Below are 24,846 nucleotides of genomic sequence, written 5' to 3'. Positions count from 1 at the left end.
CAGACTGCAAACTTGCAGACCTTTGACCCCTTATAGATTCCTCAGCTTAAACATCTCTCCTGATTTAATATATCCATGTTGTAACAAAACTTATTTAAATGCTGTCCAGTAGTTTAGGCCTTAAAAAGGACTTAAAGCAGAAATATGAAAAAACCCACAGGAAATTGTGTAATTCATACAGTGGTTTTAAAAAGCAGAGCTCTAAGAAACGATGTCCTAAATAAAGCTTTTAATTGTTTTATGATGAAGGCAAAAACCTATGAGAACAAGCAGGGGACAGAATAGCATAGTTTGCTTTTTTGTTTGTGTTTTTTAGGTGGGGGTAAATCCCTGCAAATATTGACTGTTCATCAATTTGTTAAAGACAAACTGCTAATCAAATACTCTTAATTAAATAACTCATGAGTGTGAACTCCTCCATAATGTGGTATGTTTTTGGCAGATTGTTGTTCTGGTGGACATAGGCTTCATCAGTAATTGCCTTTGTTCCAACTGTATCGATTTAAAAATCTGGGAAGGATTATAAAATCTTTCCTAATAATCTAAGTCCATAATTTTATAGTTGATCTACATGGATTATAAACAGTTAATAATGGTCCCAAGAGTGGACATCCCTGCAAATTCATCTCGAAGTCAGAGCATGACATGCATACAGAAATGATACAATGACTAATCATGAGCAGGCCTCAGTGTGTAAATGCGACAGTTCATGAGACATTCAAGAATGACTGAACAACCATATTTTGGATGGATTATACAGTATGTTCCAACAGTCCAGTCAAAACCCAGACCTCAACCTGACTGAAATATTACAGTGCAACTTCAGGACAGCATGATGCTGCCACCATCATCTGGTTGTAGTGATTTGTTTAGGCTAACGTACGGCTTTAGTTTTCCTCCACACATCGTGATTTGCAGGTGGGCAGTGCAACGGCTTCTTCCTCCTTTGCTGTATATCTTAGCAGCTTTATTGAGTTTATTTAGCCAATAATAAATAAAATACTAAAGTTCATTACTGACAAATCGAGATTATACATGTGTGTTGGAGGAAAATGTTTTTTTTAATGAATTGTTTTAACTAAAACAAGAGAAAAAAAAATTATCACACACAAAAATAGATAATTAGATTTTTATTAAAATTTATGTAATTTAAATTAATGCAAAAAAACAAACACCAAAAGTAACACTGGGAACAGTCCCTGTGGGGCGGGGGGAAATTAAAAATAGTAAACTGAATGTCACTGTAACATATTTTGACAAATGGCGTTCGAGTGCCAATAAAAGCTCTTCATCCTCTTAATGATCTGTTTAACAAGTCTGAATCTAAAAGTTCAAATGAACAAATGAGAGATTTGCAGTAAAAGTAACTGATTGCCAGCTCCTTTTTTCTTATTAAAGCCTTGAGCCTGAGTGGGAATTATGTATTGGCAACTGCTTTTAATAAAACTGTGTTACACACAACAGTATCAACGTATCCGTCACACAGATTTAGCTCGGGGATTCAGAGTTGTTAAACAGCTTTTCAAGTTGAGGAGGAAAAGCAGTTAGTGTGAAAGCAAAAAAGGTGTTTTGACGTTAAAATCCTCTTACACGAATTCTGTGCTTTTAAAGATGAATGAAAGCTGAGTGCAAAAATAGTTTTTGCAGTAGAAAAAAATAGGATTGTCACTTTGTTTTGACACTTTTTTTTTTTTTTTTAAAGCTTTTGTGCCCACTGGAGTTGTAACACGCAAGTTACGTAGTAACTTCCTGCTGAACACAGTGCGGATCTAGCGAGTTAGCATCCGATCTGCTAAGGAAAACAACAGCCCACCTCGCGGTAGCTCTCACACGCTTTCCGTGTCGCAGTGTGCACATACATAGGAGTGATAGGTAAACACAAAACATAATAACAGACTGACTGTAACAAAACATGGCGTGGCTGCATGTTTTTTTCTTCTTTTTTTTTTTTTCCATTGAAAAGTAAAGGGGTGAACTGGTTTGTATTGCTTTGGCCTGTTGTGTGAGCAGTCAGCTCGTGTTGTCCTCTACTCAGGTGGATTCAGAGCCATCAGAGATCCACAGACGGTTCGAAAACGTGGCAGCGGGGAGAAGCTGGGAAAACTTGCCGAATTCACCGGCTTCTGCATCTATTCAACCAGCATTTTGTCTTCTTTCTCCCCCCCCCCTGGTTTTCCCTCCTTCTTGGCAGAGGCTTCACGTTAGAACTCAAGCGTGTCTTTTTGTGCAGCTGAGTCCGTCTCTTCTTGGTCCCATTTGCCTGTGGTGAGGCACTCTTCACTATTCAAGTCCTGAGGGTTTACCCCAATGTCCAGGACCTGGGGGTTAGTGCGAGACTCAGCGAGTCTGCAAAAAGCAAAAGAAAATGAGACATTTTAAACTTAACTTAGACTTCTGCACGACAAAAGATACGATGTTTACTTGACATGTGGATTAAAAAAAAAAAGTACAAATATTTCTAATCATTAGTCTCATTATATTTGACTTCCAATGAACTGCAGCTGCTCTTGTAATCTTCAGAGAAGGCACCTGTAAAACTATATAATAATGCAAGTCTCAACAGTGGCACATCACAAACCTGCGTCTTGATGCTTCCTGAGCTGTGTGCTGCATTTGATGTTGATCATAACGTTGATTAGACTTAGGATAGTCTGGGGGACTATTAAATATTGTGGTAAACTTATTCAAATATTACAGGTTATTATGGGACATACATTTGGCAAATATACATTTGAGCAAACAGATCGCTCCTGGCTGGAGTTCCTCAGGGCTATAATCTCATCCCACCTTGATTTGACTTTAATTATTAGACTTTGTGTTAAACTTGCAGGGTTGTTAAACACATTTTTAGGTTTTCTTATCTGTATGTTCCACTAACAAAAGATGTGAAGTAGAGGTTGGCTTATGATGTATGGTAAAGGGTATCTAAACTATCTTAGATTAGATTAAATCTGGACTGAATTGAGATTTTTTTTAAAAGCCCATTTTGTGATCTTTGCTGTTTTGGTTTTGTCTGTAAACATTCAAAAACTACAAGTACTAATGTTTTTGTTTGGCCTCTAAAAATAGAATCAAAAGTTCAGTAAAATGTCTCTAAATGCCAAAAAGCTGTGAAACAGACCCTTTTATTCACTTATGTATTTTCAAATGAATGTGTATCAAACTTGTAGCTTCTAACTTTTTTCCATACTCGACTTCATATTGTTTTTAATGCTTGTGAAGTCATCTCAGACTGAGTGGGAACTCTGAACATCTCATACCATCTGTATGCTGATGACACACAACTGTACATTTTTGTTTTACCATGACCACAACGGTAGTAAAACATTGTGGTCATGTTTTACTACATGACCACAATCCCTTGCAGTTACTGCGCAAGTCTAGTCGAAGCATGCCGCCGCAAGAACTGTTTTTAGCTCATCTACAAAAGACGGAAGTCATTATTTTTACTCCAATTAAAAACCAATATTCTGCTAGTCTCAGGAAGGGTTAAAACTGCAGAGAGCCAAAAACATTGGCGCTGTTATGGACTCAAACTTAAATTTTAATCAACAAAAAGTCCAACACAGCAAAGTACCAATGTCAAAAAAAGGTTTCTTGTCAAAACAGAGAAAAGGCTATGACATTCTTTCATTTTCAGTGTAAGAGTGTCTCTATGGTCTCAACAAAGGAAAAAAAAAAAGAAAACAGCAGCTACAACAATTAACAAGCCCTAAAAAACACTTTCAAACAGGCTGGAGAACTACTGATATAAAGCAATTAATAGATTACAAGAAAGTCTCACTGCTTGGAAGCAAAATATAAAGAAAGAATGAATGACTGAAGACTTTTGCACTATATTATAAATATAACATGGCCATTCTGATTGATAGCGAGAGGTGAAATTCATTTTTTTAAACAAACCAATTACAGCAGAGTTAATTTTATCATAATGTACCACAATCTGCTCTGTTGGCAGCGCTACGTGTGAACACACAGTCTGTGTCAAAAGGTGCAAAAGTGATGGATGTGATGCAGAAAAACACGGTCGTACATTGGTGATGAAGACGTGGACACAGTGGCTGAACGTTCCTTAGGTTTGAGTCGACTATGTTAAAGGTGTAAAACTATTTCGAAAGCAACACAAAGCTACACGCTGAAAATGTTCTGGCTGGACACAGATGAGCAGGCTGGAACGGTGGGTTGATGAGGAGGAAATGATTCATGACAATCGTTACCTGAGTAGGATTCAAAGCTATCCAGACTGCGGCTGAGGGGTGCAAAGGAAACATCACAAGTCAGGGAACAATTCAGCTTACAGCTTCTCCGAACCACTTCCTCATTATGTTAGAAATGGTTCATTTCTTCTTATGTAGGTTGATTTTTTTTTTTTTTAATTGGTACGAATTTAAATAAGACCTGAGGTTTTAAATAAAAATTTAGACTGGTTTAACTTTTCCCTATGTTGTTACATTATAACCTCAAACTTCAGTTTTTATTTAGATTTAATGTGACAGACCAACACAAAGGGAAGAGAAGGAGAACCTGTGGAATCCTGATGGAAAAACCTGTTACTGACATAAGATGGGGGATGTAGGTTCACCTTCCAGCAGGACGATGTCCCTAGAAGTACAACCAGACCTGCAGCGGAGCAGTTTGGAGCAAAACATCTGTGTTAGAATGATCCAAGTAAAAGTCCAGACCTAAATGCTAATGGGATTTTTGTGACAAGGCTTGCAAATTGCTGTACAGCCACATTGAAAGCACTCTGAGTGTGCGTCAGCTAATTTGTAAAGAAGAATGAAAATAAGAGACAGTTTTATATGTGCAAAGTTGGTAGGTAGAAAGACAGGAAAAGATGGTTTTGCCAAGGATTTGTAATCCTAAAAAATGAGGGAAAGCACAATTTGGACAGCTACGTCCTCCTTAGTGTTGGTCTGTCATTTAAAATCAGAATAAAATGGGACACACTGTGACACAGTTCAGGGCTTATACTAGTAAGACGCTGAATTTATTTTTAAAAAGTTAGGGTATAGTGCACATAATCAACCAGTAGATGGCAGCAAAGACTCAGAATGCAACACGGTTGGACTCAAACGTCTGAATTTGATTCAAAATACTCCCTCCAGAATAACCTCTACTGAGTTCAGAGAGACATCAAATACTCCACATCCTGGCTTTAATCCTTTATCTCCATCTAAAGTTCAACTGCAACAAACACAATCAGCGTCCAGCAAGCCGGCCCGACGTGCAGCCCCATCACCGCTTGCACTGCGAGCATCCTCATTAATCAAAGAGCTGGAGACGAACGGCGTCAACGTGTAATTACAGTGTGTGCAGACAAATAATCATCTGATAACGGGTCTGAAATGGCCTGTCAGAGTGTGATTAAAAATACTCAGGATCCAATTCTCTTTGGCAGGCCAAGACGAAATAAAATGCACTAATATTAAAAGGAAATAACGCCCAACCTGGCAGCAGATCAACTTACAAACTCATCTTCTAAATATTTATTACATTCTGTTTCCGACCAGAATAATACTTTAAAATACTACTTCAGGGTTATTCTTCCTTTGATTGGAATTAAAAATACCAAATAGTGTCTCTCAGAACAGAAAGATTTGTGGATTTAATATAAAATCACTGTGTGGGCCTCAACCAGAGCCTACGTACGCAGCATGACCCAGGTCAAATGTCAGCTATACTGGAGCCTCTTCCTGCCTCTCCTGTCTGCTGCAGGGTAATTGAACTGAGGGAGAGTCTGCATTTTATTATTTGATCAGGCAAGCCCGAACTGAAGACTTGGAAGTCTTTGTGCCCGTTTAATTTCAGGAAACGCCTCCAAACTTCACAGCTCCACCCACCTTGAAAACGCCTCATCCAGACCGTCCTCCAGCTCCTGTCAGACACAACACAGAGATTTTCCCGTGAAAACATGCAGGCATGTAAGACTCGCCTTCTTTCCCTGTTATCAAAAGTCCCACACCCTCCTCTGCCATGTGTGCATTAGATAAGACGGCTTCTGCTCAATAGGCTATTGTCCACCTCAATGCGGCTGAAGCACGACTACGGTGCCCACTTTTGCCACAGCAAGTAAAAGTACATCACTTGGTAGCAATTAATCAGTATTTCTATGCGGCATTCTTCTCTTATCAAACCCCAGCAGCTGAGACATGTTGGCCAACACCACTCTTGTCTTACCCAAACGGTGTTGTTGTTCTCCGCCGCCGCGTGATTATGCACCGTGAAGGGATCCGAGGCGGCCGGCTTTGTTCCTGAGTGGGCCTGCGCCGCTCTGGCTCCCTCCGCGAACTCCAGAAGAGTCCCTGTGGCTGCATCTGTGAAGCACAGGAAGAGTTCACTCCACTTGAGCGCGTGCTACCGCTTCATCCTTTATAAAGCAGATATTGGTTTCAGGCATGTGTGAAATCAATTAAAGCAGCAATGGAACTTATTAATCAACAATCTGCTGGCAGCAGAGTGCAACCTCCTGACTTTCAAACCCAACACCCACAATGTCTCTGGTCTGCAACGGGATTGGTTTGTAACAGCACACATGATGATTAATGTGCATCAACGCTAATCTCGGTCCAGTGCTAATGCATGGGTCAGTGTGAGTGAGTGTGTGTGTTTTTTTTTTAATATCCGCACCACCCAAATCCAATATGAGAGGCAATCTCTAGCAGAGAGTGATCCACAATACAGAGACACCTGCCGCTGCAAGATCTCATGGCAACTCAGACGTGTTTAACTTTGCAGCATTTTTGCCCTGCAAAAAAGAATGTTTTAAGTTGCAAATCAAAGTGCTGTGTAAATGTATTTTATTGTTGTGCTGTATGTCATATGTTGCAGCAGATCTTTGGTAAAAATGTAAACTTTTCCAAGCTCAAGCTTTTTACACGTTTCCTTTTCTAACATTTTGGACATCTGAGAAGCATTTATTGTTTTCTGTTCTCAGTTGCCGTTGATGCTCCTACTGAAGGTTTCCACTTGGTGACATGGGAGATAAACCTTTGAATAAGACATTTTTGATTTCAGTATTTGTCTTCAGGGTTGATGAAAAGGCAAAAGAAAAAAAAGAAAAAAAAACAAAAAAACAATGCACTTGGTTTGGCTATGTTGCTGAATTTTACATGGATTGGACCGATTTGCCTCATTAAGTGTCTACCAAAGACATTTTTTGGGAATCTCATTGAATTAGATGGTGAAAATGAAGCAAATAACAGTAAAAGCCTGTTTGTCACATTCTCAGAATATCTGAGGATGTTTCTTTGGGATCTGTGGAAACTAACCTCACATGTGAATTTCCATACAAAACATTGTACTAAAAGAGAAAAAAAACAATTTTACTCAGAGAGAATGTAAGTGTTAGCTGTAGTTTGACACTCAGCCTTGTGTAGAGTCAGACCTTTGGTAAGGAAGATGATACACCAGCAGGAGAAATCCCCCGGCGATCAGGATGAGCTATAATTTAGAGCCGCAGCAAGAGACACGGTTCCAAGAGAGAGTTGAAAGTATCATGTCACATCAATAAAGCTGACTCACCTTTCAGCAACGCCGCTGAGCCGTGACATGCTATTTGATCACAGTGAAGGGTACACGAATGTAACCTTCTTATAAAAAAAAAAAAAAAGGAAAAAAAAGATCTTTCTCCAACTTCTACTTCAGAGGATTGTTCTGTCTTTTTCCCAGAAGCACTCTAAAGCTTCCTCCCACTGTACAATTATGCCAATTTGCCTTGAGGAAATTCCTTTCCTCTGGCAGCCGAATGACCCAACAAGTCCAAACGTGTTGACACAGAGCCCCTGCTTTTGCAAAAAAAAAAAAAAAAAAAAAAAACGAGTCCAAGACTTGCTTCTCTGAGGATTATCCCAAAAAACCCCACGTGTCATGAAACGTTTCACATTCAAGGCCATATGTAGTGTCAGGATGGATTTAGGGAAGAGATCCCTGTCTGGTCTGAGCCCAGCTGGCTGAGCAGAGGATGAAGCTCGCTACAGAGTGGATGTTTTCAGATTTTCACAAAATTCGGGCTTTTAGAAAGATCAGCAAGAAAACAGTGAATAATGTAGTGCATCGTTCCGGTATCAGAAACAGAAAGGCTCTCTGTGAGCGAACCCTGCAGCCAGTTTAGAGAAATAAAAACAGGACTTTATCTGGATGAGTAGATGTCGACGCATTAATGGTCGCATCATCTTACCAATTCAAAGCAAACACAGTCTTATTCATGCTTTTAAACTAACTGGGCTCCGCTGTATGATAATAGCTGTTATCGCAGATCGTCACAGGGATTACCGAGGCGGGATTTGTTTCAGCAGATCACAACGCGGCCGAATGCTTCTAAATTAAAGAGTCGATTATCATCAAACACGATCACCTTAAGCTGTCACTTCCTGTTCAGATTAATGGCGTCACAGTGCGAGAATCTAGCCGACCTGTAGCTCCGATGTAGGCCAACCTTTTAACAAGTGGCTGAACGCTCTTCCTCTCCTCCCCCGAGGATATGATTGCTGTGACAGCGAAGGGTGAGAAAGACGTGATGACGGGCGACAGGACTCACCTCCTCCCTTCAGGCTGCCCAGGCTGGCCGAGCTGTCCGACTGAGAGTTGCTGGCTCCTTCGCCATCTGAACCCGACTTTGCTCGCTTCTCTTTGTCTGTGGACGACAAGTCAGCACAAAGAACAAGTCAGTAAAGGTCAAGAAGGTGTGACTAACTCTTTTTTTTTTCTTTCTTTTTGCAGAGCACTGTTATTTTTCTAGCAGTTAAAAAGGAAATAAAAGTAAAATTTTTGACAAACAGGTCAAACTTTGCTGGATTTTATTTCTAAAACCATGCGTCATTATCCCTCTGCTTCATAGCTATTCACTAGTTTGCATTGGTCCATTGCATGATGGTAGTAATGCAAGGAATCTAATAAGTCATTAATCATCAATTAATCGCAAGTCGATTAATTATTTGTATCCCTAATGTGAATACAGCAAAGCACTGTAAGAGAGTAAACATAAGAAGTTCAAGTGGCTCCTAAAACATCTGCTGGCTTGACCCTACAGGAGGGCGCTCTCTGCGCCTCTAGAGGCCTCTCGTGCGTAAACACAGCACCAGCACATCTGGGTGAGACGGATAGAGAGCTCTACCCGCGGCATCCTGTTGAGACAGTTCTCAATAAAGTGCAAGTCACACAACACGAGCAACTGCGGCCGGCTGTAGACTTCCTGGAGCGCAGCGCTACTGTAAGCGCCTCACCTTGCAGAGCGATTTCTGGGCCTATATTTATCACCCTTTCACAGAACGGCTGGTCTGAGTGGCACCAATAATTCAGCAAAGGTTGAGACTTCTCCCTCAGAGGACAAAGGTCTATTCATAGGACAAAGTTGGACAATGCATTTGCACAACACTTCACAATGTCGACTCCATGACAGATTATGTATTGTTCTCTGACATTCTGGTGGGGAAATCTAAAAGGTCAAACAGCACGGCTCTCTCACGTTTCAGGAGCGAAAGGTGAAACTAACTTTTTAGACTGTCTATTCTAAAATACTTTTATCTTTTATGTATGCAATTGCATATCTGATTTTCATTTCAACGACATAAAACCTTAAAAAAGAATAATAAACAATGCTTCTGCTTAGTTTTACTACACATTTCACAAGGTGGGACAGCAGGATTGTCACTCAGCCGAGCAGAGCCCAAATGAAAAAGGTGTACACGCCATGTTTACTGCGTATGTGCGCCACTGCTACACAACTGAAGCAAGCTCAGGTACGGCAGCAATAACAATGTTACTCATCTCTGCACTGATTAAGATTCATCCACGTCGGCGTCCTGGAAGCCCAAAACTGAAAATGAAACTGACAGCATGACCTAGTTTCTGATCAATGTGGCTGACAGCTTTACAAATCAGAGAAGAAATCAAAGAGGACTGAACTACCAAGAGCTCAGTTGATCCTGACATAGCTGATGTTGCTGAAAACTGTAAATCCACAACCTTAATCCCACTGCATGCTCACTGTTAAACAATAAATTCATCAAAAGCAACACAAAAATTTCATATATGTGACAGAACTGATGTTATCCCTAAAAAAAAAAAAAAAATCAGGTTCATATCCTTTTGTTAGGCACTGTTTTCAATATGCCACCATACATGGCAAGATGGATGCCAAAATTTGAGAAATTAAAGTTGTCACAGACTTTCTTGTAATTTTATAGCATTTTTTTAAAGTTAAACAGTTCTGCAAAGATTTTCATTTTCATGTCAAATACCACGTCTTCACCAACAATGGTGTTTCTTTTTTGTTTTTTATCTCTGTGCATGAAAGGGTTTTTTGTTATTATAGCCCTACCCTAAAGGGCTGGCCTACTGTAAGTAATGTTCCTGCAGAGCTACAGCAGGCAAATATTTTGTTTTTATTTCATCACCACCCATCATCTATTTCAGGGGTGTCCAAAGTCGGTCCTCGAGGGCCGGGATCCTGCATGTTTTAGTTCTCTCCCTGGTTCAGCACACCTGCATCAAATGATGGCTCGTTAGAAGGCCTAAGGAGAACATTGGCTTGCTGAAGAGGTTGTTACTACCACTAGGGAGAAAACTAAAACATGCAGGATGCCGGCCCTCGAGGGCCGACTTTGGACACCCCTGATCTATTTAGAAAAACAAAAATCCAATCTCCCAAGAGTTCTGGTAGCTTAGCAAAGAGAAAGCACTGAAAGTTTCCCCAGGCGCCTTGGAGCTCACTCCGGCTCCTCCTAAACATGAAGCCGATGTAACCATGCTTTCCTGCTGCAGTATTTACAGCGAATATTCTATGAGAGCAGCTTTAAGAACAGAGTTGGGAGATGTAATATACGGAGGAATGTGGGTCAGGCATGTGTGTTGTACTGAGGAGAACCACAGTGGGTGGTGCAAGAAGAGCTCTTCCAAAAAACAAGAAAACCAGACGGTGGATCTCATCTTCCTGCCTGCCTTAGTCCTGAGGGGTCCAGACTCAGAAGATTGCTTTGGGACTCAGTTTCTAAAGGAAATCTGTTTAGAGAAAAAATTAAATAAAAAAAAATACTTTGCCTCTTCTGAAGTTTCAAGGATGAGGAGAAGGATAACGTGAGCAGAGGAAGGGAGCTCGAGTGAAACACTAAAAAGGTTGCATTCAATTTTAAGTATTTAACCGAAAGCAAGGAAAATAAAAGGCCTGAAGAGGTGTGAGGCGAGGAATCCTTGGCCTTGGTGTAAACAAAACAAAACAACAACAAAAAATAGATGCCTTCCTTAGAAGACAGAAGAAGGAAAAGCTGGTAAAATCGTTGCCTTTCGTCTGGTGCAGACATGCGTCTCTAAAGGACTGAATAACTCAGCCTTGGTGTGAGACGGCATCCATGGCGCCGACACTGAACGTGTCATGGGGTTGAGCTTCAGCTGACACAAGCGCACAATCATTTTCCTTTCCCTCAGCAGCCCTCTGAGCGCCACCCTTTCATGCTTTATTGCCTCCATGCCCTACACAGTTGCTCCCCCATCCTTTATCAGTCCTCGCAGCGAGCACCGGGATGAGGACTGACGGGAGAGACGAGAACGATTCTACGATCAAGCCGCAGGTGCAAAACAACGCAGGCAGCAAATGGATAATCAATTAATTCAAAAGACCACCAACAAGGCAACGCACATGTAAAAAATGAGCAAGGTGGTGGTGAGAGGAGGAACTAATATTATGAGGTAAGATATGCTCATTTATAGAGGAGACAAACACGCAGTAAATTACACACATGCTCTACTGAGCTTTAAAAAAATAAAAAAACAAATGAACTACTGCTTGTGTTGGCCACCCTGCTCACACAGCTGCTCCGACTCTGTTGTCTTCAAAGACACACACAGTTAGGTATGTTAAGTGGAATATTAAAAATGCTCAGAAATATCAAAGTACCAGCTAGACTGACATAAACGCACACACGAATGTATAATAAGGGAAGGAAAGCGATGTGTGTTTAAGGATGCAGCGAAGAGAAAATCCACGTTCCCACACATCTGCCTCAGGCAACACTTAATTCCTTTACAGCCTGCGCTCGCTAAAACCTTACAACGTCCGAGACTGAAATGTCCAGATTTGTTGGGTTTTGATGTTCAGATGTGAACATCACCAGTAAATGTTCCAAAAAATCCAAATCTCTCTAGAGACCCATCAAGCCCCAGTTAGGATATTAAACAAAATAACAATGGCACAAGTAGAAAACAAGAGCAGGGCTCGTTTGGAAAGGGTGAAAGGAGAACAAAAATATGGCAGCACAACTTGGATTTACGAAGTGGGCTCTGGATCAACCACAAGACTTCTGGAACATGTAAAAGCTCATCTCGACCACAGCGACCTTTTGGTTCCTCTTAGAAGAACTGGTTCAATAACTGGTGAACATTCAGGGGAAAACAGATGGGTAGAGTTTGGGCTGGGTTCTACAGTACAGTCAAATGTAAGAACGTGTCCAAAAAGCTGATGCTTAACCCAAACTAGGCCATCAACAAGATACCAAATCTAGAACAGAATAGCTGATAAAAAGGTCTGGTTTTTGAAATCAGTCAAAAACCAGACCTCAACCTCAGTAAAAAGCTTTGGTGGGGTTCTTAAGACAGCTATGCATACATGAAAACCTGCAAAGAAAATCTGACGCAATGCTGCAAAACAGAGAAAAATGGGATGTTTTTTGTTTTCATTTTGTTCTTGTTTTGTTTTATAAATGACAGAGTGTATGTTAAAGACCAAATCATATTCATTATGAATAGATAAAACCTTAGGATTGTGAAATAGTGTACTTTCTACAGCTTATGCATACGAACAATCAAAATAATGCAGATGGTTTTACTTTGATCGGTTTTACTTTGATCGACAGAAAAAGGGAATAAACCACAAATGCTGACTAAAATACAAAATGATTTCAGATCCTCTTTTGCATCTTTTGTGGACTGTAACTTAGAAAGTTGCATTTGCATCTCTAGATTCTGAGTTAGTAGTTTTTAATTTTAAAAACCACTGATTCAACTCAAACGGGCCTAGATGATTCTTAGAGGTGATTGTTACAGTTAGCCATCACTAAACTCAAACAGCTCTCTATGTGCACTTATTGATGGTTTGTTTTAACTAATGTGGCTGGAAAGATTTCTCTGAATGTGTGAAAAATAGCTACACAGTTTGTCAGTGTTTCATAAGGTGCAGAGAACATAATCAAGGAGAAGTGGGAAAATGTATTTTTCTGTGTTGACATGGCAACCTCAGGATAAAGAAGAAAGATGAGGGACGTATAGGCTGTATGGCGAGTTTCCACTCATCTGTCAGAGGGAAATCGTGGGGCGGGGAGGGGGGCGACCATGCGTACCTTCCTTGGAAGCTTGCCAGAACTCGAATGCCACTCTGAAAGCCTGAGCCACCGTCAGGGTTACGGCCTGGGCCTGTTAGGAGAGACAGATGTCAGTCGGGGATGAAAAATACCGTCACGCACGTCAGCGAAAGGGAAGGCCAGAGCCGTCGTTCTGACACAAACAGGAAGCGACCGCAAACACAGGAGGCTTCGTCTTAAGGTACTTGAGGGGAGGGAAGAGAAACCAGTGGATTACATGACCAGTTGTTTGTGCAACTGGGAGGATACGCGGCCTTTTGGCCACAACTAAATTAGTGGGAGGAAGGAAGAAGAGGGAGTGGCTCCGTCATTCAGAAAACCTCCAGGGATGCGAGAACGCCAAGAGAAGAATCACAACCTCTTTGACTTCCTCCTTCTAACTTCTCATGCTTTGGTCTGCATGGATAAAAGTCAAAGTATTGCAGCAGTGAATGGGTTTTCAGAGTGTTTTCCATGTTGGTAGTGCAGCTAAAATTACCTCTACTCCATGTTTACGGCTCTGTCCACATCATTTCCTGTCGCCCTGGACAACACATTAACATTTCAGAGAGGTCACTCGGACTGAGGGTAGTTTGTTGACTTCCAGGGAAATTGTTTCAGTCTTCATGGTAAGAAAACCCATCATACTATGGATTTATGAAAGGAGATTTTCCGAACCTGCACAACACCGGCTGCATCTCAATACATCAGATCAACACTGAAAAGTAAATCCGTTTCAGTAATTCAATTAAAACTAAACTAAGATTCATATTACTCTCCTTCATTACACAAAGTGATGAATTTCAAGAGTTAATTTTTGATAATTGTGGCATTTGGTGTTGAAAGAGGTTTGAATATTTCATAAGAACAGTAAAAATTTACTTTTCACATAGAAGTGTTACTTTACCTACACAATCATAATAGCACTGGTGACGCCACCCACAAGGAGTGTAAACCCCACAATGATACTGACAAAGAAGCTGGCAGTAGACAAAGCGCTGTACCCAAACATTTTCATGGAAAGTTGATTGGAAGGAAAAACTGACAGAAAAATGTGCAAATGGGCATTGAAAAGAAAGCTATTACACAATGTATACTGCGGTTGGAAACAGTCCTGCAAGAGCCTCTCTGCACAGACGTATCAGGACATGACATGCGTGTGTCGAGGAAGGAAAACATCACAAGTGCCTTATGTAGGGGTGAAAAGCACAAAACTGTTGCTCAGTAAAAAACAGTCCTACTTTCAGTTTTGGGTCCTCTGAGTGAACACGGGACTTAAACGGTTAAAACCATTCCCGTGGAGACGAGGTCTTACTATTACTCACCATTTTTCTCTTGGAGCAGAGGAAGGCGTGACACTCGAGAGTCTCGTTGTGCTGGCTCTGGGCGATGTAGGCAAACACCTTATCGTGCATCTTGTCCGCAGTGCAATATGATATTCTGAAACAAACACATATGCAAGCACTTTAACGCAATCACAGAGAAAGTAGGATCATTATCTGTGCCTGCGATATCTGTGAGGCCACAGATTTTGGATGGGACGTTGCTTTTTGCAGTCTCTCGCACTTAGAAGTGAAAGGGAAGTGGAAGGGCATCCCGATGTGCCGTTCCTGTGGCGCGTGGCGGTGATAAGTCCTGCTTGTCAGTCTCAGGTGCAGAGGAAGCCTTTAAATCAAGCTATAATGACCTACAAATAGCTTTTCTCCATCACTTCAGCATGATGTCATTATTCTAATATGGAAGCCATGAGCAGGGAGGGACAGGCAAAAACAATGATGACTATAATGAATTTCTCCCATCTGTCCTCTCTCATCTTCACCGTCCAATCATCCTGTGTCAAGTTACCTGAGGTGGGGTTTGAACAACGAAGATTTACTGCAAATATGTGGGTGGGACGCCATGAGGGAAACCAGAAGTCAAGGGAACGTTTTGCTTTTTTCTCTTCGCAGATGTGTGAGGAACAAAGCTGCATTCCACTCAGAGCAGCTGCTGCTTTAGGTTTCTGCACCGTCACAAAGTCACTGCTGGACTCAACCTGAAACAATCTGCTTGGAATTGTGATTAAAAAGCGGGTAGAGTTTCTGAGCAAAAACAAAGTGACAAAAACAACGCGGGAGAACGTGGCACGCTGCAAACAGTAAGAGACGCTGAAGCCATTAGCTGCCAATGGAGATGAAATAATGAATACAGAGATTTGCACAGCAGGGGCTTTGTGAGTGGAACTGATCCGATTTGTGGCCAGTGGATTTGAGAAAGCTCTTCAGGATCTTATACCAGCAATTAGTGCTAAATACAGCGAGGTTTGTGTTTTCAAAGATGATCCACACCGAAAAGATTCGTCTAAGCATGTTCCACAAAAGCATAAGACAGAGCAACTTTGCTGCAGTCGGTTTCTCTCGCTCTCTCACAGCCTGAATGACCTGGAAAAAAAAATGTCTGAACATGTTCTAGAAAATACCGCCCAGGTTTCTGCAGCTACTCACATCTGTGCTTCCTCAGAGATTCTTTCTTTTTTTAAAAACATAAAAACAAATAGATGTGAGTTTTCTCCAAGAAACAAAAAGTGGAAGTTGGTGTAACCAAGTAGGGTTAGGTGAGATGTGTTCACTGTCAAAAAAAAAGATTGGATTTTTGAGTTTGCAACAAAGCTAATCAGTAAGAGCCAAAACATTGCCCCTTTCTTCTCACCAAATTATTTCTTCATCCATCTTAAAATAAGTAAAGGACAGTTTTGTGTAAGTAAGACAGAAAAGCAGAAAGAAATCAATCACCACTGAGGCAATTATGTTAATTTATGCTCAGATGTAATGTGACTTACGTCACAGTAAATTAATATGCCAAGTTAATATGCCTGGGGGATACATTATGCATTTTTCAGTTCCACAAAAGAAGCCTTTTTATTTTTGCAGTATTTCGGACTTTCTCTCACCGTCAGGTCGCAGCTGACCTTTACTTTGACTTCTTTCCAATTTAATTTCTTCCCTCTGTCAATAAACTTTGTGTAACAGAAAATAGCAAATGAATGCACGTCAGTGAAATAACCTCAGACTTGCACATTCAGAGAGCGTGGCTGAGGAAGAACAGAAATATAATAATAATCAGTAAACAACTTCAGAAGACCGTAAGCCGTCTGTGGAACGTTTATGGAAAAGTCCCATCTCTGCTTGATGTGCAGACCAATATAAGTGAATTAAGTGAAAGGTGAGTCATGCCGGGCGCATCAGGTCATGAACTAAGCTTGCAGGCTGTGGCAGGTGAGCTTTTAACGAGAGAAGACAGATGTGTCACCCTGCGACACCTGGGGTGAAAGCTCAGACTTACAACAGCTGCGGCCTTCCCAAAGGAGTCAAGATTGATGAGAAAAACAGCTGAGAGGGCGACTCGTCTTCCTCTCCCTCGCACAGATATACCACACAGCCACAGGGTGATAAATGAGAGCCAGGCAGGAACAAGAACTTGGCTTTAGTTCGGCGTGATCGGGTCGAGCTCGGTTTGACAGGGTGACTGACCTGTATATGGAGATATTTTCTATCAGCTGGTTTGAGGCACTGTCGTAAAGGATGATTCCACGAGGCGAGACCGATAGCGTGACTTTCTGGAGCTTTTTCCCGCTGGCTTTGGCCTGGAAACGAGAGAGCAGGGAGAGAAGGAAAGGGCGGAGGTCACAGAGGAGACAATAGAGGAGGGAGCGTGAGAGAAAACAAATAAATCTGCATTTCTAAATTACAACCTGCGGAGCTAATTGGCGATGTAATCAGACAATGAAAAGTCGCCAGTGAGATGACAGAGGGGCACTAAAACGGCCATGTTTCATCAAGCCTTTCATTAGGCTTTCAGATATATATGGGAGACCAAACAACAACCACAGAAAGAAAAATCAGGCATGTAAACGCCTGAGTTTACTTCACATTTTCACAAATTATCTTTCATTGCAGAAGCAAAACCTCATGAAAGTTTGGCTGAATTTCAGTAAAATAAAGTCTGTAAGATGAGAAGAGCTTCTAGGAACTTTTCTTTTTTAACCAGAGGTCATTTTGGGGTGACATTGCGCTGAGGTCCATTTCTATTGACTATTCCTCAAAATGGGAAAGAGCAAACAGTAAACAGCTGGGGGATCGCCCAGTTGCTATAGCAACCTTTGGATGCCATCTACAGTCAAAGCAGCTGTTTGGGAGTGATGGCACAATCACAAATGTACACATGTAGCTCTCCTCTGCTCTCTTGTTTTTTTTTTTTGTTTTGTTTTGGGACTGAGTTGGTAAGGGGTATCAAGATGTTGCTTATGTTTTGTTTATTTTTCACCAACTTAAATTTTTTTCACGTTTACATTTGGTTGTTTGCAATACTTTAGAGCTTTTCTCTCAAAAACTGAAATGTAATTCATTCAGATCAGAACAAGATTGACCTTCTTTCCTAATAATAATGATATTTACTTCCAGTCTGTATTACTTGTTCAACATGGGATTAATTTGTGGGGGGGGGAGCAGCTCCTGTCCACTGCTGGGTACGACGGAGGTCCTGGAACGATGCGAGTCTGTTTCTCCTGTAAAGACCCTCCAGAGCTCATTAAAGTTAATAAATTCTTAAAAATCGCAGCACGTTTTAAACAGATATCTCATGGCTTCAAGCAGAAAATTGAAAATAGGGGAATCATGGAGTGTTCCAACCTATAAATCAATACAAAAAGAGTTGAGAAGAAGAGGGAACAAGAAAGGCTCCGGGACTCTGGTGAGCTACAGAAAATGTGCAAAATATGAAATGATATGGAAGATTAAGAGTCGCCCAGTTCATAAAAGAGAGTAATAAGTGCAGGACTGCGGCACCAGAGACAAAAACTTTCTCCAGAAAATAAAGGTACGCAAATTAAAGGTCGCACTTTTCTAAATTTTCAATCCGAGATTACAGATCTGCGATGAAAGCTTATTTTATCTTAAGGCTTTTCACAAATATTTACCAACACTGAAGGTGATGCATATCTAAACCATAAATTAACGGAGGCAGTTATGTAAAACAACTCCATAATGCCTATAATCTCGCTGCCAAAGCCTTGCTATTCATCAAAATGTCAGAAAACATATCAGTTTAGCTGTAATCCGCTTTAGAGCGGACACCAACAGATTAGACTAAATCAGAGCCTCTTAGTTCCCCCCTCATTCATCAGCGTCTCTCAAGAATCCCACCATTGTGCCGCCTCTAACTTCATTATTCGCCGAGCTGTCGGATCCCATAACATGAAGCCGTTTCTACCGGAGCAACAGTCTGAGTCGCAGGGTCCACACTAACTGTGTCCTCTTCTAAAATGTCAACGATGCGTTTGAGGAAGGGGCCCGGGGGGAAGAGCAGTGTGATCACATTTCACTGAGGTGCCAGTCAGGTCATAATCATCTGGAGTGGCAGAGGTGATGATGTGGAGAAAATATTAGAAATGCTTGACAGAAACTCATTTTCTGTTGGTAGGTTATTTACATAGAGAGGAGATTTGGGTGTTTAAGCTGATTCAGGTTGTGTGTGGATGTGTGTTGGTGTTGTTTTACCGTGGCAACTATCCTTTTGACGGCCGCCGCAGACAGCTCCTCGCCTTTGGGCTGCTCCACCATCGTCACCCCCAGGTATTTGAGGTGAAACACCATGCCCTCCAGCAGGGTCTCCCTCGTGTCCGTCCAGTTCTCTGGAAGCTCTGAAAAAAAAAATCACACACACACACACACACACGGCAGTGAAACTTCTGAACACAAACAACACAGCAAATGACATCACAAGGAATCTCCTTTCAGGTTGCAAAGAAAAAGCTTTTTATGAATGAATTGCTTGATTGTGATTACAAGAAACCAGCAGAGAAATTAAATATTCTGACAATTTTCCCTTGATCATTTCTGACCAGAGGTAGCCCGAAAAGATACAGAAAAACACAGAACAATCTGACTTACTTCCTGTTTATTACATGAATCCTAACATAAAAAATGTCCACTTTTTGGCCTGTAAATGCGTCAGCAAGCAGAATGTCCAGTGCAGCACTTTTTTGACATTAATAAAGATCAGATTTTAAAAAAAAAAAGTTAGGGACAGAATATTTAAGCATAAATGGGAATAATATTTTCATCCCTTCACTTTCTGTTAGATTCAACATCACTACCAATATCAAGGAAGCTGCAGCATATTTATTTTCTCTATGATGTTTATACAATTGGTCAAAATTGTAACTGGCAGGTCTAAGAAATAAAAAAAATAAATTTTCTGCATCTTTATTTAAAGTCCTAATTTGAAAAACATACATATATAAACACATAACTTTGAGTTAAAAAAAAAACAGCCAAAGATTTTAAACACAACAAATTTTAGTTCTTCATAAAAATTTTAATTGAAGATGAGACTGAAACTGAGGCAATTTTCCCATTGAACAAAGTAACCAGGAACTCAGTTGGTCAAATGCTAATAAAGGGTCGCTGACATCGATGGTGGACACTGAGGCGGGTCTGTTAACACCAAGGTACGGCATGCTGTGTTTTTATTTTTTATTTTTTTTCTTGGATTGGTCTCCAGCACTGTCATCTACACATAAAATGAGATTATACCTTTTGGAAGAAGCCGTGCCTCTTAAAGTAATCTGGGGATTTGTGAAATTAAGGCCAAGTCAGTCTAAAGCCGATCTGGAAATGTCAGCTGAACCAGAAGCTCAAATATAATCTAAAAATCCGAAAGTTGTAAAAAAACAGTTGCTTGAAGTTGAGAACGGTCAAGAGATCCAGATTATAAGCTTAGTGTGACTGAAGTTTTTAAAATTCAATTCAAAGTACTTCTAAAACAATCTTACGAAACTCGTTCTGGCTAATATTTTATTAGTTTATGTAAATCAAAATTTCTACATTACGTGTGTTGTTACAGTGTTTGTAGTATTTATTTCTGTTGTTGTTTTATCTTGGATCCCAAAAAGACAACCTGAATAAATAGAAGTCAAATAAATTAATTAAATGTGGATCGCTCTGCTTTATTTTTCTGTTTTAATAAATAATTGGGACGTTAAAATAGATAGGGACCATAAACTTCCTCTGACCTTCTCATACAAGCACTTCAACTTTGTTTAAATCGCTACTTCCTCTAATCACTCCATGTAATATGCTTAGTAAACATCATCATCAGAAGAACTGGGCTCTTTCAAACCAACAGAAACACTCTCCCTACGGCTTCAGTTCATTTCCATCTTCTGAACACGACGACTCTGCAGAGACACAATTCAAAGATTCTCTAAAGCATCAAGTCCATTTAAATACGAGCACGAGTACTGGATCATGTTAGAAGCGTCCTAGCGGTCCCTCGTTTGGTTTATGTGAAACTAAAAACTACTTCAACATCGCTGAGCTGAAGTAAAACTTGAAACAAAAAGATGAAGGAAGCTAGCAGAAGCTAGCAAGAAAAACTTTTTCCTTGACGCTTAGAAAAGGGTTCCTAGGATGTTGTGTGAGAGAGGGAATCCATTTGTCTCTTCAAGAAGCCCATTTAAAAACAAACACCACCGTCCGCCCGCCTGTTTGGCCTTCGCTATTTTCAAGGTCAGATCACCTTGTGTAACATCTCCACTATCAGTAGGTTTTTAATCAAAGAAGGTATTCAACACAAGGTTGGTGTATTTAATGTTCGACTACTGGAAAGACAGCAAGCAGGTAGAAAAAAAAATGGGTCTTTGGTTTCTACTGTGGTGTGCTCCAGCAGTCCACCTGCTCCTTTCCCAAACAACCCCACCCTCTAATCATCTCCATCCCTGTTAAGTGCCTTGTTGCACCCTCAGTGTTTGTTCCTCTTCTCTTTCCTGCTTAATTATTAGCTCCATCTCTCAGCAGACGGTATTTTTGTCCCCCTCACCCCCAACAATCCGCATGATGCAAACAGTTCTTCTCTTTGCCAACATAAAACCATTTGCTCTGGCCGTAAAATTGCATAATTATGGCCACCAGATTGTAGACATAAGAACTCGTTAAAATGTGGACTAACTTGTGTCGCTGTAGAGAGATGCCATTTGCTCGGTGAAATTATTTTTAGGGGCATATCTGCTTCTGCATCCCATTTGAGAATAACGAAGACATGTTTTGCACATATAGGCTCCCATAAATACCTTTAGGAAATTGCCCCCCCATTGTTTTAGAAATGCTTCTCAAGTCTTGTACTACTTGTGAAGATTCATGTTGCAAAGAGTCTTTATTTATTTTAAAAGCTCTCCAAATGCATTATTTGTTGAGCGTGAACGCCGTCTGTCATTTAGAGTGCAGAAATCAGTTTTGTGGAAGCAAATTAAAACCTATAGTATCGCTCTCTTTTGAAGCCAAACCAAGCCAGCTGCACATGGGTAACAAGGTTAAAAATGGTCTAAATGGAGCCGCAACCAAACCTATACTTAAGTAATGAGTCTGACTGGGAACACCCGCTGCTGGGTCAAGGTCTCTGTGCTGGGAACAGAGCAGATATCTCTCTGCTGCTCCTGCAGCTACATTAAAGGACTCTAATTGAACCCGTGGCAAAGAATCACAAGCTGCCGTCCGTGTCTCCAGTTAACTCACAGAGAGGACTATAAATATTCTTTGTCGCTTAAGACATGCAGACATTCAACACTTAAGGATAATATTTAACCTTTGGTGTTCGCAAAAACGAACAGTGAACCCTGAGTGAACTGGACATTTGCTGCTGCTGTCGGCCTGCGGAGCTCCTGGGAATTTCGACAGACAGATGTGCTTCGAGAGCGCTCGGCGAGATCCGAGATGCGGCGACGACGTCGGCAGAAATGCACGGCTGAAGGAGCTTCTGCTGGTCCAGCGGGAGATCTGAGAAGCACCTGTCTATAGCAACACTTAAAGATGACCCACAGTTCACCCTGATGGTAGAGAGTCAAGAAAAAAACAGAATCGCTTCTCTGCACTAATTGCTCAAATAAAGGATCTGCTGAATGCGAGAGACTTTTTAAAAACCAACATGATGCCAGTTCAACTCATGAACCCGAGCTATTTTTAGCCTAGTGTGCACCCCCAGCGTACCGTGCACACTATTAATCCATTTTTATACAAGGCACATTTTCATTCACATAACAGTTACCGCCCTTCCGCCTCCCCCTGTTGCAGACAGGCGCCATGGCAGCACCTCTCTGCAGCTGTGGTGATGATCAGAGCTAACTTCAAAAGGCTTCACGGTTGCAGCCTGGGTTGGTCACCGGAAGATGCTTGTTTGGGTGACAGAGATTAGAAATAAACCATAGAGAGAGAGAACAGGCGACGGATCACTGAAGCGAGAAAGGTGTGGGCACATAAGCTGGTCAGCATCTTTCAAAATCATTAACACACAGAGCTGAGGAAAAAATAAGACAGGAAAAAAGGGAGGAAAGTTGGGTTTATTAGAAAATCAAACGTCGTAAAACTCTCACCATCTACCAGTCTCAGATTAAAACTCACGTAAAACTCTCACCAACGTGATATCTAACAGGATTAGAGATGGGCAACTGAACAACATTCGAGAAAAGAAATGCAACTGGGGAAGTGTTGGTGGATTTGCATGAAAAACAGACATGGACGCAGTCAGTCTGATCTGGCTTTAAACTATTTCTTTGCATCACCAAAACAATTTGGCCAAGCCAGAGTTCATTTAATAGAGAACTGAGGGAGCTAAAGATTAGAGTAATGGAAAGAAGGAATTTACACTTCTAAAGACTAAATTAAAGTAATCACCAAAGATAAATAATCCTGCTACAAGTAAAGATATGTAAAAGGCATCAGCATTTATTATTATTACTATTGCATGAACCGTTTTCACACATAGAGCTGCAAGACTTACTGGTTATTAGTGCAATACTGCAAGGCTTTTGCAATCAGTTTTCATGTCTGTGTTTTGATGAAATTGCTAAACGGCAAAGAACATGTTGCATATGACGATACTTCTCTGGAAAATAGCAGAAGATGCAAATTCTGATAACAGGTTTTCTACAGCTTTCACCAACTCAATTTACCACATTTTAATACCATTATGAATGTGATTTAAGACTTATATATTCACAGAAATGTGCCAACTTTGGCCAGACAACTGGTGGTGAAATTCTCCTTAATGACAGATGCAAAAAAGCTAGCTAGCGTTTAATATTACCAAGGCATATTAGCAGCTTAGTTAGCGGCAGCCTTAACCTTCGAGTCAAAAACGCAATGCAGATGTTTGAGTGTGACCCAAACTTTTGCCTGACAGAAAAGTCCCACGAGGAAAAGAAAATACATAGACTTTACAAGATTAAATACACCTGTCGATACAACATTTTCAGACCTGTGATGAACGTATTAAAAGGCCAAATTACTTTTTAAAATGAATTTATGACATTTTATGGTCTTAGTTTTATATACAGTAATTTAAGACTTTAAGATGTTTTAAAGAAGTGTGGGCACCTTGGATAAACATAGAAACGGTTGAGCTGCATTACTCGTTTTAGATTCCCCAAACTAGCTTTCTTTAGCCATATTTAGAATAGAAATATTCTTTGTTTTCTCATAATGGAGAACATTCTAGTGTAACATCAGCAAATAACAGAATAAAGGATAAAATACAAAACTATAAGGGCAAAATGTAAACATAAATGCTGTGTAACTATTAGAAATTGCACACTTCAATTACAAAAATGCAATATTAATGTGAGACTTTCACAGGAAACTTTTCTAAAAAGTCTTGAATTTAAAAGAAGATAACTCTTTTGCAAAATTATTTGTGGTATACTTTAATCATAGCTCTAATAAACCTTTTGCTATGCCTGTGCAACATTTTAGATGTTGTGCATAAACATTCACAAACAAATTAAAGCATAACAAAGCAAACAAGAGTAAAGTTCACCATCGATCTAAACCTGACAACTCAAGACGAGACGCTGACACAGGAAGTAATGAGAGGAGCAAGACAAGAAGACGAAAGCTGTGAAGCTCACATAATATTGAACTAAGATCAGACTGAACAAACTTCTGATTGTCGCACATAAAAAACAGCAAAAAGATGTTTTGGATTTTAACTCTGAATGGATGAAATGTCACTGCAACAGGTCGTTACAGTAAAAAATACTTCTTGAAAAAGCAAGAAAAAAGAAAAAGTTGCCTCAGTCTGATCATGAGTCATGACGCACGTACAGAACGTGATTAACATATTTTAAGTTCCCAAATCTTGTGGTATTTCGCAACATTTCTATTTTAAAAGCTAACTTCACTGAAGTCATACTAACGATCCATGCGCACAAGAAAAAGGCTCAAATTTACATAAAAACATTAAAATATTCACATTGCAAATGTGAATGTTCTCCAATACATTAACAGATGTTGATTCTGGTTCAGGAGTGGATTAATACAAGGAAGGCAGCAGTGGCAGCCCATGTCTTTATTATGTCGATGTGAAGAGCCTTTAGTCAGCATCTTATGAATCTATTCTACATTCTTCCTATTAGGGCTGTTGTAAACGAATATTTTAGTAATCGAGTAATCTATCGATTATTCTTACGATTAATCGAGTAATCGGA

General features: G+C 40.5%; 1 protein-coding gene across 2 annotated transcripts in view; it reads right to left on the bottom strand.

Annotated features, from left to right (window-relative positions):
• Positions 1–1,398: 1,398 nt before the first annotated feature.
• The window catches only part of ldlrap1b (low density lipoprotein receptor adaptor protein 1b), a 38,657-nt gene continuing 15,209 nt past the window's right edge, over positions 1,399–24,846 (bottom strand). Inside the window, exons 2-10 of one of the 2 annotated variants that reach the window (XM_015034035.1) lie at positions 18,866–19,008; positions 16,841–16,953; positions 14,657–14,771; positions 13,332–13,404; positions 8,540–8,635; positions 6,181–6,317; positions 5,844–5,878; positions 4,218–4,249; positions 2,198–2,346 (exon numbers count right to left, since the gene is read on the bottom strand). In XM_015034035.1, coding sequence (XP_014889521.1) covers positions 2,300–2,346; positions 4,218–4,249; positions 5,844–5,878; positions 6,181–6,317; positions 8,540–8,635; positions 13,332–13,404; positions 14,657–14,771; positions 16,841–16,953; positions 18,866–19,008 — 791 coding nt within the window. In that variant the 3' untranslated portion in view covers positions 2,198–2,299. Of the gene's footprint in view, positions 2,347–4,217; positions 4,250–5,843; positions 5,879–6,180; positions 6,318–8,539; positions 8,636–13,331; positions 13,405–14,656; positions 14,772–16,840; positions 16,954–18,865; positions 19,009–24,846 lie in introns of both variants that reach the window. The other variant, XM_015034034.1, reaches the window with a different exon arrangement.

This window comes from Poecilia latipinna, unplaced genomic scaffold (assembly GCF_001443285.1).
Source record: "Poecilia latipinna isolate Pla-1442-1.1 unplaced genomic scaffold, P_latipinna-1.0 Scaffold285, whole genome shotgun sequence".
Lineage (NCBI taxonomy): Eukaryota > Metazoa > Chordata > Actinopteri > Cyprinodontiformes > Poeciliidae > Poecilia > Poecilia latipinna.
This window is presented reverse-complemented; position numbering and strand designations above follow the sequence as displayed.